This window comes from Suricata suricatta, chromosome 16 (genome assembly GCF_006229205.1).
Source record: "Suricata suricatta isolate VVHF042 chromosome 16, meerkat_22Aug2017_6uvM2_HiC, whole genome shotgun sequence".
Classification (NCBI taxonomy): Eukaryota; Metazoa; Chordata; class Mammalia; order Carnivora; family Herpestidae; genus Suricata; species Suricata suricatta.
Genome location: NC_043715.1, coordinates 18,516,621 through 18,530,246, shown reverse-complemented (window position 1 = coordinate 18,530,246; position 13,626 = coordinate 18,516,621). Strand labels below are relative to the sequence as shown.

Here is a 13,626-nt window from a genome sequence, read left to right as displayed (position 1 = left end):
GCAGTTGTTCTCACTTTAATCTCAATATGGGAGGTGGAAGAAGAGATGTAGGAACTCTGCCCAGCGCTCACCCATACTGTAACGTCCAAGGGAGCCCTGGGAGCACCAGGACCTGATCGGAATGGGTGTTCCTGCTCCGGCGCCGGGGTGGCATAGAAGACCGCACCCGGACCGCCCGTAAATGGTCTCCAGAGCCCCCTTCCCGGCTGGCTGGCAGCACGGACACGTGGGATTGCAGGGATTGTGAGTTCCTAGGCTAGGCAGTGGCATCAGGACCCAGGTGGCAGCGAGGGTGGCTGGAGGGCTCGGTCTGTCCGTGGGCAGTGAGAGCTGGGTGCGCGCAAGGGATAGGCAGCCAGTGGCCGTGGGGCACGACACTGGTTCCCAGGGTACAGCCTGGCCGCCGCCGCCATGCAGACTCGGAACAGCAGGGCCAGCCTGACAAAGTCAGGCTCGGGGACCACTAAGAATGCCCCAAACACCAGAGCACCCTCAGGGGACTTGCAACAACAGCAGCCCACAGGACACCCAGGGCAATCTGCAGCTGGGGTGCACGCCTCCCGCTCGGGGCCTCCAGCACCCAATGCACTGCAGCCTGCAGTCTCCCAGACACCCCTGGGAAAGCAACTGCAGATGACCCAGAGCGCAGGGGGCAAGGCCGCCATCCAGAAGCATGCTGACCAACGGGCCAAAGTCCTGCTCAAATTCAGGGACAGCTTCAAGCATGTTTTCTTGTTGCCCACGGAAGTGTTGAAGATCCTGCGGCTGGTGAGCAGAGAGAGCTGGTGACAACGGTGGGTGCGCCTCAGGGAGTGATTCCCCGAGGGTGCCGCCCCTGCCCTCGGAAAGCTTCCCTACTTCCCTTTGCCGGCCACCTTTGCTTCGCCCTACATTCCCTCCCCTTCTCCCCTTGCTCTCCCCTCCTCTCACTCAACCCTTATTACTAAATCAGTGCTGTTTTCCCTGTTTTATATTCCTCAGGTTTTCCCTCACAAAGGGAATGAGGGAAGCAGTGAAGATAATATCAGAAATGTATAAATTAGCAAACGAAACTAATAGAATTGACCAAAATCAATACACCAATGGCCAGTATAATGGGGGGGGGGGGGGGATGTGAAGAGAGGACCTTTATTTAAAGTTAGAAACCAGACAGGGAAAACAATCACAAAGGATGAAAAACCTCAGAGGATACCCAAGATTACGTTGCCAAACAAATAAATGACTAAAGGAATGAAATAGTTGGATTTCTAGGAAAACATAATTACCAAAAGTGACCCCAGAATAGAGAAAAACCTAACCAGACCAATATGAACACTGAAGATGATAAGAACTAATCACATGAGTATCTTTCAAAACAGATCAGGACCAGACTCTTTCACACCATTAACTCTTTCAAACTTTCATGGAATGTAATTCTGATACTACTAAAACTTTTTCAAAATATGGAAAAGGAAAGAAGCCCTTCTGAATTGTTTTGTCAAAGTTGTATACAACACCGGGGCACGTAAGTGGCTGGTTAAGATCCAACTCATGACTTTGGCTCAGGTCAGGATCCCAGGGTCGTGGGATCATGCCCCGAATGGAGCCCCACACTCTGTGTGGGGCCTGCTTCAGATTCTTTCTCCCTCTGCCCTTTCTCATTCATACTCTCTCTCTCAAAAAAAAAAAAGTAATGGAACACTGATATCAAAACCTGCCCAATCAGAAAAAGGAAATTAGAAATCTCACTAGTATCAAAGCAACAAGAACAACTATCAATGTATTAGCAGAAAATATTCATAAGTACTTTTTAAAATACACTATAATGATTCAGTATTAGGACTCCATTAAACTAACCCAACATATAACAGGTAAAAGGAGAACAAATTAGATTATATCAAATAAGGAAAAGAACACATTTGACAAAATTCAACATTTATTTCTGATAGCAAAAAAAAAAAAAAGGGACCCCTAAAGGATAGGAACGCATAGATATTTTATAAAGACTATAAAAATAAACCCTAAGGTCAGCATCATATATAATTAGACATCACACATATTCCCATTAAATAAGGAACAAAGAGAATCCCCTCATCAATACTGGTATTCATTTTTTTCTGGAACTGCTAATCACCACAATTAGGCAGGAAAAATAAAGAACAGTTGAAAAGAAGAGGCAAAATACATCATTTTTTCAGCTGATATCACTGTATACTGAAGAACTCAAAATCAACTGGGAAACAATTTATAACAAGATACTTCTTAAAATAGAAGAAAATATTTCTCTTTACAAAAGCAATAAAAATGATAAAATATCTAAGATTAAATGAAGTACATTTGAAAGACCTATATGAAGAAAGACTCAGAAATATTTTTAAACCACTAAAATAATTGGGAAGACATACTTTATCCTTGAATAGAAGAGTAAATTTTTTAATCTTTCCAAATTATAAGTTAAATGAAATCACAAAATACCAACAGGCATCGGTGCCTGGGTGGCTCAGTCAGTTAAGTATTTGACTTCAGCTCAGGGCATGATTTCACGGTTCATGAGCTCAAGCCTGGCTGAGCATAAGCTCCACTTCTGTCTGTCTGTCTGTCTGTCTGTCTCTCTCTCTCTCTCTCTCTCTCTCTCTCTCCCTCTCTCTCTCTCCCTGCCCTTCATGGGATTCTCTTTCCCACTCTCTCTCACTGACTGTTGCTCACTTGTGCCCTCTCTCCCTCTGCCACTCATAGAATTCTCTCTCTCTCCCTCTCACTCACTTGTGCCCTTCTCTCTCTCTCTCTCTCTCAAAAAAAAAAAAAAAAGTCAACAGGTTTATGGGGCACCTGAGTGGCTCAGTCCTTTGAACATCCAATTCTCACTTTTGGCTCAGATCATGATCACAGGGTTGTGAGATCAAGGCCCGCATCTGGCTCCATGCTGAGTGTGGAACCTGCTTAAGAGTCTCTCTTCCTCTGCCCCTCACCCTTGCTCTTGATCTTTCTCTCTTTCTCTCTTAAAAAAAAAAAAAAAACAGAAAGAAAGAAAGGAAAACCACCACCACCACCACCAACGACAACAACAACAAAACCATAGGCTTAGTGTGGGGAACTTGACCAAGACAGACATGGGAGATAGAAACAATCCAAGAATGAGTGCTGAAAGGGGGACCAGGTCGGACAACAATGTAAGATGAATTTCCTGTAATTTCAAAAGTACTAGAGAAGAAATCGGCAACTCAGTAGGAAAGGATAGTCTCAAATAGATCCAAATACATATGAGAATTTAGTAGATGATAAAGGTTGGATTTCAGATGAGCAGGGAAAATACTGGTGTTTCCCAATAAATGATGTCAGGATAATCAACAACTCTTTGAAAGAAAACTGGGGTTTACCTCACTCTACCAAATCAGCATAGATTTACTCTACTTGCATGTACTTTCCAGTATGTTCTTTCCAGTATGAAATAAACACTGTGAACACCTGTTACTTTTAAGGAAATAGGGATGCCTGGTTAGCGTAAAGCATCTGACTCTGGCTCAGGTCATGATCTCATGGTTCATGAGTTTGAGCCCTGCATTGGGCTTTGTGCTGACAGTTCAGAGCCTGGAGCATGCTTCTGATTCTCTGTCTCCCTTTCTCTCCCCCACTCGCCCTCTGTCTCTCCCTCCTAATGATAAATAAACATAAAAAAAAAAAAAGGAAATAGACTAGGGTATGTTGAGGAAGAAGAGATGGGTGTTATTTTTTTATTCTTCTATACTTAAATGCATTTTTATTATTTCCATGTATTATTTTAGTTCTTGAAAATATGAGAAATTTCACAAATAAAATGTATGTACAAAATAATACAGGCAATTGCCATATAGTCAGATTTACCTTCTAACAGTTTATGGGTTTGCTTTGTTTTTTAATAGCCTGTGTACATGAAAACAAATCCTTTTCTTTATTACAGGGTCTAATCATAGGAGCATTAGCTTGTTTCACCACTGCTAAAGCCCACGACCCGCATATAGCCATCACAGTTCTGGAAATCTGCATCGTTCTTTTTTTTATTACAACATATCTGCTAACCCTTCACCACCTGCTGATTTGTTTAGATTGGTCCTTACTTGTTAAGTGTTCATTTTTGTAATTCGAACGTAAGCTTTGCCCTCTGTCCCAGAGTAACGTCTCTCCTCAAGTGAAAACAAAAGCGCTATCTCTCTGCACAAGGACAGAACTGGGCTACGACAGGGTGTTTGCCCTGGTGGCAGGGGAGAAACTAGCCTAACACCCGGCAAGACTCCTTGGACCCTCCGTCTACGGCACCACGCACACACGCGCCTGCTTCCATCTCGTTAAGGCAATGACCACATGGTAGTCTGCAGCTTGTCCTAAAGAAAATTTCAATTCGCACATTCAGGGGGTAAACACACTTCTCGTCTATTGCTTGTAAAACATAGATGCTGCTACTTTCCAAACAGCAACTACGCTAACAAATTCTAGACATTTCCCCCTGCAAAAGCAAGAAGTTGTAGAAACTTGTCATGCGTACCCTGAAGGATTGTAGGAGTCCGTCTCTTCATGGGTATGAAGGGTCCACACTCCCAAAGGGGTACCATATAATGCCATCCGATTGTGTTGCCTTCTTCAGTAGCTTTTTCCAGAATTTCATATTCTTTACCAAGAGAAAACTTCCTGAAGCTAACCCCTCAGGTCTCAGATAAATCCTATTTCTAGTGGAGCCTGAGATTCTGCATCCTCGAGGACTAGAGAAGAACTACACTGGTGTCTAGATACAGGAAGATGTGGGCATCTTCCAAACTGTGGGAACTTTAGCCTCAGTTTCCCCATCTAGGAAATCAGCGAAGGAAAAAAGGGATCACAGTCACTCCCTCCCAGCGTTCTGTGATACTCAAATGTGTCTGAAACAAACAGCACAACGCTCAGCACAAAGTGCACATTCACCTGCAGAGTGTCCATCAGACCTCATAAAGTAGTTGGATGGTCTTTAGCATTTTATCTTGTACCGTGAAATCCTAACTCAGAGCTCAGGCCTCTCCCACATCCCACTTCCTTATAGCACCTTTTTCTAACCTTAGGGTAGGATTGGTTGCTATTGAGCTACAACTCAAAATATTTCCTTCAAGATGTGAGGGATTTTCTGAAAAGGCTGCTGGCCTCTCTTTATCCCACAGAGTGCAGAGCAACAGGAAGCAGACAAAGCAAAACATGAGCAACTCTATCCGGACATACGGGAGGCCCTCTTAGCTATGGAGAGCAGTAACAATAGAGAGGTTTCTGAAGGGAAAGGAAAATCTCTGCCCATGGAGATTTTCCAGAAGGGAAGGCAAATGAACTCTTTCGAGCACATACCATGTGCCAGATACTTTGTCATACGTGTTACCTTATTTAATCCTCACAACCACCCAGTGAGGCTGTAGGTGCCCCCACTCCCTATTTCACAGATGCGAAAACTAGATTAAGTGGCCGGTGACAATATGCACTCAGGTGGAAACTCAGATTTGAGCCCAGCCTGTCTGGCTCAGGCCTGGCTTTCACCCAGATGGTTTCCTTACAACGGGCTCTCTATCTCCCTCCCCCCTTCACTGTTGTCGCCCTCGGAGTCTCTAAATTTTATGTTCTCTGTATTGTCTCCATGTTTCCTCATGGTTTCCTTAAAATGTGGAGCTGGAGGTGAACTGACTATCCTGAGGGGTGGGTACAGGTCCCTAAAGGTAGGTGACTGAGGGCTGCACAGCCCCAGGGGCAGCAGCTGCGGTCAGCAGGACCGGAGCCCTCGGAGAACCGGCCTGGCTGCAGACCTGGAGGGAGCCTCAGGGCACCGTGCTTTGCTGCAGTGTCCAGGGGGAGTGTCTAGGAAGCGCCTCAAGCGAAGCCAACAACTGGGGGCTCCTAAGAATAAGCCAAGAAGGTCCTGGGAGAGGAGCTGTCCTACAGTCGTCACCGATGGCTCAGGCCAGCTTTTGTAGAACTGCAGGCCTTTGGTCAACTGATAAAGCCAGGCCCCCTTTTGCTACCTCTGTCCTTGGGTCAGAACATTCTTTTTTCTTTAGATGACTATGGGAGCGCAAAGTGTGATTCAAAGCCCCTGCCTTTTCCTTACTACTATCTACCAGTACACGAGCCAGAGTCTGGAAGAACACACAAACATGTCTGGCAAGCTCCCAGCGGCTTCACGGTTGGGGAAACTAAGTAGGTTGCTCAGCTATTCTAATGTTCCAGCGACCGACAGTGCACATGCTAAGCCGCCACATACTACCCAACATAGTTGGTCAGATGGTGTGTGATCTAAGGGACTTAGAAGGTTTTTTCAAAGACTCATCAAAACAGGATCCAAACTGTCTTCTATCCTGTCCCTTCTCTTATCTTCCCTTTCAGATTCTGTAAGATGAAGGACGTGTACATATGAGACTGTTCAAAAAACTGTGGCACTGTGCTGGTTTAGGGGCAGCACAAATCAAACACCGGTTTGGTGCCGAGGAGAGAACTCCTTGTCACTTCAGAGTAGGTGGACTTGGAGACGTGTTGGCATCAAGCTGAAGAAGTCCCTTGGGACCTTATGGAAAGGTCAGTGTGGGAAGCAGAGAACACACGCCTTATTTCGCGCTGAACCTGTGTCAGGGCTCCGAATAGGCTCAAAGGCCCGCGCACACACTAGAGGGATCCGGCAAGCACAGCGCCACTTCTTTAAGTCCTGCTTTCCTAGCAAGAGGGTTTGGTGCCCCCAAGGCATAGGATTAGGGTAAGTAGCACTGATTACAAGTGGTGATTTCCTTAAAGGCTCACAGGAGTATAGAGTTCCTTATTCCTCTATTCCCATTCTTGTTTGGTAAAGGGCTACTGATGAAAATCCCAGCAGAGAAAACGTTTCCTAAATCAGGACTTCAGATGTTCAGCAGGGTAGCATCAAGAGTACTGGCCTCACACACAGACTGAGATCTGTGGATTCTGGGGGTGTATTTTGGCAACGCCTCCTTCTCTGAAGAGATGACGTGGCCTGGGCTTGTGGCCAGTCTCAGCTGCGTCTTCCTGCTTCTGTGAAGGCTATGCCAGTGACCTGACACCCAAGGGCCTCACCTCTCAGCCTCCCTGACTTAGTATCACGGGTCTTCATCGGAGCTAGTGAGAATACAGCCTTCCTCGCCCCACCCACAGGGTTTCATGTTTTCATGTTTAGACTTCATCAATTTTACCCACTAATCTAGCATCATCTGTCAACACACACAAGAAAAGTATAAACTGTAATTATCTTCTGAGCTGCCCATATTTTTAACACTTCTACATTATAAAAAATATTATCCAGTATGGTCAGAGAAACCGAGTTCTGGTCAAGCAGATGTTTTTGACACTAAAAAGCAATTAAAAAAGAAAAGAACATAATAAACTAAAACTCTATAGAAGTGATGATTCCAAAACTACCAGCAATATCGTTACATTAAAAATTAGGAAGCATCAGCTTTAGAATGTCCCCTTCAGATAAGATTAATTAGAAAGCACAGTTCTGGTGGTTTCTGGTCAGGTGACACCATGTGTTTGGAGAATTCCAGGCACAAATGGAATCAACAGAAGTTGCAGATATTTGAATACTTACAATGTTTATTATATACAAATTCTTGTTAAAATACAGTATTTTATGAAACAAATTGTCAGTGTTCAAATTTTTTTCCTAATGTGCAGTGATTTTTAATAATTTTTTATGTCTTTTATTTATTTTTGAGAGACAGAGACAGTCCAAGTAGGGGAGGGCCAAAGAGAGAGGGAGACACAGAATCCAAAGCAGGCTCCAGGCTCTGAGCCAGTGGTCAGCACAGAGCCCCACACGAGGCTCGAACCCATGAACCGCGAGATCATGACCCAAGCCAAAGCCAACGCTCAACCTACTGAGCCATCCAGGCGCCCCGCAGTGATTTTTAAAAATAAGCATTCACCATTAAAAGCGTCTCTTTCTTGCCCAGTTATACTTCTCCACAGTTTTGTTTATCTCAGCAATTTGGGAGCTTTATGGAAAAATAATCGTCGAGTAACAAATCTATCATTTTAGTCAGAGAAGGCTCCTTGAGTCAGTAGGGTATTTAGTCAAGGGGGAAAGAAAAGATGAGTAAAGATAGCATTCAGGGGGAAACCAGAGTCCTCCTGCATGTGAAAAGGCTTAGATGCAATTTTACTCCAACAGGGAGAACATCGCTCTCTCTTTTTCTTTCTCTCCCCCCCCCCACTCCCCCCAACAGAGATGAGGCCAACAACAATGATGTGTCTAAGACAAAAGGGAAAAGGGGGGTTAGTCCAGAGAAGGCCCCTGGATACTCAGGTCAGGCTGCAGAGGGTCCTAGCCACTTGCTGGGTGAGCAACCCCAAGCACATTGCTTAGCCATCTGTAAACTGGGGATAATGAGAGTTTGTTGTGAGAACCAAATGAGATTAACACCTTGGCACACTCTGTAACACACAGGGAGTGTTCCAGAAATGTGAGCTATAAAAGAAATGTTAGAAATAAGGCAAATATTAGTGCCAAAGGACAGTTTGGGGGAGCACTTCCTTGTAAGCAAGGACCAGAGTAAACGAGAGTAAGGACAGACTAAACTAACATCGAGTATTCCAATGAGGAGACTGGAATTATGACAGGAGTCAACGATTGGCTAGCGAAGCCTAATCTGCATTTGATTTATTAGTATTATCATTATTCATTTGCTTTCAACTAAATTCTCAATGGTCTATGACCACAGCTAGTTAATTTTTTAAAGTTTAATTTTAAAAAGTTTACACTCTGCCTCTTAGTTGTAAAAATCTTAGTTCACATTTTTCAATAGCTTGGGTTAGACAATCCTAAAGCACTAAAGTTCTTGCAAAACTGTAAACCAGTGTACCTGCCCCACTCTGGGCAGTCCTCTCATTCAGCCCACGGAACCCAGCTGGAACTGACTTCTGACCCTCACCATCCCTGCTCCTTGTCCCCTGTTCAGTGTTACCCACCAGGTACCCAAATAATTAGCGCCCCTCGAAGAGGGAGTCATATTCCATGATAGGGGTAGGGCTCCTTGCTCAGCAGTCCCAACAGAAAGAACATCTGAGGTTTGCAGAAACTTTATCAACTGTGTACATTTTGAAGGCAAATATCATAAATCCATATTATAATGAACTCTCACGACCCACTAGATGTCAGGCATTTGTCATCTGGTATTTTCAGATTCATTACCCCATTTAATCCTCAGATCAATCCAACAAATCCCAATCATTATCCCCATATTAAAATTGAGCATGTTGACAGAGAGGGATGATCAAACATGCCCCAGATCACATACCTAGGAACTGACCGGGGAGAAGAATTCATCGACAAAACTCATTCCCACCTTGCATGCCCCATACCATGTTCATCCTCTGTGACCCATTATCTGCAGAAAATGCCCGAGACGGATGCTGCACTTCCGACTGGGGGGCGGGTGAGGGGGGAGATAGTAGTTAATTTCCTTCTTATTTGAGTGTCTCTGATGGAGGCAATAGTGAGACAATAGGGAGTTCCTTGACAGATATCCAATCTTAGGCAATGGAATAAACCTCTCTCAGACTCTGCTATGTCCTCTTAAAATAGAGATCATAACAATACTGACTTCGGAGCGTGTTTCGAGGGTTAAGTGAGTTAATGAATGGCAAACATGTGGCACACTGAAGAGCTCTGTTAGAGCCATTTATAATTTTATTTATTCTATTCTATACATGATGCCGAGGCTCCTTGCTGTATTTGGGCAGGTGCACCAGACAGACTGACGCTACCAAGTCAAGACATCAAGACTCAAGGACTTAAAATGTTTTGATTAGATTATATATCACGGCCATATCATGGCTCTACCCCAGGCTTTTGGCCCTCCCCATACTTAGTGCCACTGACACGTTGCACACCCACTTTTCCATTATTGCTTCATTTTACCAGTCCAGCCTCTGCTTATCCTCATGGGTGGCCTCCATCTACTCATCCTCACACTTTATTTAGCACACAAAGCAGTAGATTGGGCTTGCAATTAAAGAACTCCGTACTGAAATCCAGAAGGAAGGACAAAGACAGCTTATAAATGCCAGGGCACACTCAGTTCTGGCCATTTCGTAGGAAAAGAGCACAAGTCAATAGTACAGACATTCACTCGAGAATACCAAGCCTGCTCCTCAGACGGGTTCCTTCCTTCTTGGGATCTAGGAACCTACAGAATAAATAAGACCCAACTTCCAGAGTATTGGTTCTACCTGCAGATTTGGGAGTGCAATTAAATGAGTAAAGTGCTAATCTAAATTTTAATTTTTATGTTAAAAATGTATTGTGGAACAAAATGCCGAATTTACATTAGGTTAAAATACACGTTTTTTAAAAATCATATTTATGGAAGTCCAATCTGGGTAGGTCCCCATACCTCTAGGTTATTTTCATGCTCATTTTCCTGTGCCCATTAAGAACATGATGGGAAAGCTGTCAGCTTTTTTTTTTTTTAATGGCATTCTTTAATGAAACTAAACCCATTTCTGCTGACAAAGTCCTATCTAGGACTTTAAAATCACATAAACTCATATCTTGGAAGATATAAGAACTATGCTGCTAATGGTTCCTCTTAATATTAATCAAAGGTAAAGTTTTAAAAAGGCATCCATCCTTAGATGGGTAATTGGCCAACTTAAGTATTTTGTGAAATCACATTTTCATGTAAAGTTGAGTTTTCAAATTCTGTATTACAGGATCTTATCAACAGTTTCATTACAGCTGGGTTCCTCTTAATATTGTCATCTCGGTGATGCAAGAAATGCAAAGAAGGCACTTATTCTATGTTGGAGGGGTAAGTTGAAGCCTTCATGACCACATTTAGATAAGTATTTCAAAATTCTTTGCAAAGGGAAACTGACAGACCATCATTATGTCATTTACACAATAACATCCCTACCACCACCCCTTCTCTTTCTTGCACTTACTTCTTCAGAAGATGTGAAGTTGCATAAATTCTAAGCTCATGGGGCGCCTGGGTGGCTCAGTCGGTTAAGTCTCCGACTTCGGCTCAGGTCAGATCTCACGTTCGTGGGTTGGAGCCCCGCGTCAGGCTCTGTGCTGACAGCTAGCTCAGAGCCTGGAGCCTGCTTCCAGTTCTGTGTCTCCTTCTCTCTCTGCCCCTCCCCCTCTCATGCTCTCTCTCTGTATTAAAAATAAATAAAACATTTTAAAAAATTAAAAAAAAATTCTAAGCTCATGAAAATCTTCATTCCAATACTCATTCTCCAAACAGGTACAAACTCCCCTTTTGAGAATCATACACACTATTTTTTTTTTAAATATTGCAACAAGGTGTTCTTGTCTATAAATAGAACCTTGAATTTTTTGGACTAGAGAATTGTATTTTTAAAAAGTACATGAGGGGTGCCTGGATGGCTTAGTGGGTTAAGCGTCTGACTCTTGATCTCTGCTCAGGTCATGACCTCACAGCTGGTGGGATCGAGCCCCGTGTCAGGCTCTGCAATGTCAGTGCAAGCCTGCTTGGGATTCTCTCTCCTGCTCTCTCTACCCCTACCCTGCTTGCATTCCTTCTCACTCTCTCTCTCAAAAAACAAACAAGCATTAAAAAAAGTTTTTTAAGCACATGAAAAGAAAAACACATGAATAGAAAAACAAAACCACAGTGTTAAAAGTGAATGGCCCAGCCTATTCAGCAAGGAAGGAAGCTAGCTCCCAGCATGTGCCCCACACACGGCCAGGCATGGTCTGATTTAATCTTTACAATTCTCATTTTTACAGATATGAGAACTGGGGTTAAATACCTTGCCCTGGGACACAAGGCTGGGACAAACAGACTCAAATCTTCATCAAATAAAGAGCACAGGAAATGGCAGACTAAATGCTTTGAAGATGGAGGGTGGGAATGGAAGAGGTGAGACTTTGGTTCAAGAAGTTAAGTACTGGGAACAGAAATTAATCCAGATAAAGAAGTTTGAGTTCTTTGCATTCACCCATAATCAGTAAATATCTGTCAGTCCCATTGGACTGTGCCAGGCCCAGATTGGGGATAGAGTCCCTTTTCCCTGTGGGAGCCCACAGATTAGCTGGAGCAAGACCTACCTAGGAAAAGTTCAATGAAAAAAATAAATTAAAAAAAAAAAGGAAAAAAAATCATTGAAGCAGCCAAAGATTAAGCGATGCTAAGGGAAAATATCTGGAGCAGGCAGGATTTGGGGAGCATCTAGAATCTTGAGTGTTTGCTATGGGCTGCTGGTCCCCATCTGCTAACTCGGCCACCAAGCCTTCTCCTACCTGCCAGGGGCTCCCATACTCTGGTCTCCCTCAATTCTTACCTGAATAGCAGGAGCCCCCAACCACACCCCACTGGTTTCCTTGCCTCCAGTCTGATTCACCTCATGGCTATGGCAAGCAGGCTTTCTGACTCTGGACCTGATGTCTGGATAAAGTCCCATATTCTGCACTTCTAGCCTCAACTGCCTCCTCCCTCACCAGCTCCACAGGTATCAGGGCACTACAGTCCTTGGAGACCCCTGTCCAGTATCTGAAGTTCTCTTCCTCCCAGCTGGTCCATTTAGGAACTCCTTCCTGCCTTTTTCAAACATAGCCCAGGAGTCCTTCCCACTAAAGGTCCTTCTCAGGACCCCATCCCTATCTGGAGCCTCCCTAGGGCCAATAATCTTCTCTGGTTCTTTCCTGGTGCCTCAGGCATCAGGCGAGGTCATTACTGGCAGCAAACCCCACCATTTCCAAAACCTTTTCTCTGGGAATAGCACAATGTGCCGCAGCAGCCAGCAGAGCAGCCACCAAGAAGGTAGTGCAGGGCCAAGAGGCCACCGGCAGCCCCCGCGTGGGATGGGATAAGGAAGACAGGTTGCTGTTAAGCTGCAAAATAACCCAGCTTTTCCTTCCCGTACATGGTCTTGTGTCTGACAGTTCCTGTGTCTCACAGCGGCAATCGTGTGTATCTTCGATGGGATTATGGTCACCAAATTGATGAGAGATACAGTGAAAAGAGTCCTGGGAATCGAACTTGAAACCTACGTCTTCCGGCCCCTGGGGCCCACCGCACAGGCACCCGCAACAGAACTTGCGCCAGCGCCAGCAGCCAAGCCGGGCCGCCAAACCAGCCCAGTCCGCACCTCCCCCCGGGCATTTTCGCGGTGCCCACGGGGTCATCTTCATGGATATTCTCAGCGCCACCCTTGACCGAGGCTGCACCTTTCAAAGGGGCATCCTTGCGGACATAAGCATCCGTACCTCATCCCTCCGAGTAATCCCACCACTGAGCTTGCATATGCTGTCACCCATTCCGGCCCACATGCGATCATAAATTCAGAGCTGCTAAATCGGGAACATTTCTGCCTCCTCGTGTTGCCTTGTGTAAAACTCAAGTTTCGTTTTCCTGAGGCCGCTGCGCCTGCGCGGCGCGGGATGAGGCTGCCCTAGGACGCGGTGACCAGGGTCTTGCCCCACCCGGGTTCCAGCCAATATGAACACAGGGGTCCAACCCTGGGGCCACCTCCTGCGCAGGAGGGACCCCCCCACTTCCCTCGCTGGGGAGCCAGGCTGGGGGGAAGGCTCCCGCATGGGAGTAGGCGGCCCTGGCTACGGCCAGGCCCTTGACCCCCCACTCCAGTCCTCGAGGTGTGAGCGAGGTGCAACAGTGGGGAGACGCG

The 13,626-nt window shown here is 45.1% G+C and overlaps 1 protein-coding gene across 1 annotated transcript; it reads left to right on the top strand.

Annotated features, from left to right (window-relative positions):
• Positions 1-47: 47 nt before the first annotated feature.
• On the top strand, positions 48-13,279 carry LOC115281181. Its single transcript, XM_029926507.1, is given in 5 exon segments — positions 48-768; positions 3,917-4,075; positions 10,684-10,726; positions 10,729-10,781; positions 12,884-13,279. Coding segments are annotated over 5 exon segments (885 nt in total). The 5' UTR covers positions 48-411; the 3' UTR covers positions 13,157-13,279.
• The last annotated feature ends 347 nt before the right edge of the window (positions 13,280-13,626 follow it).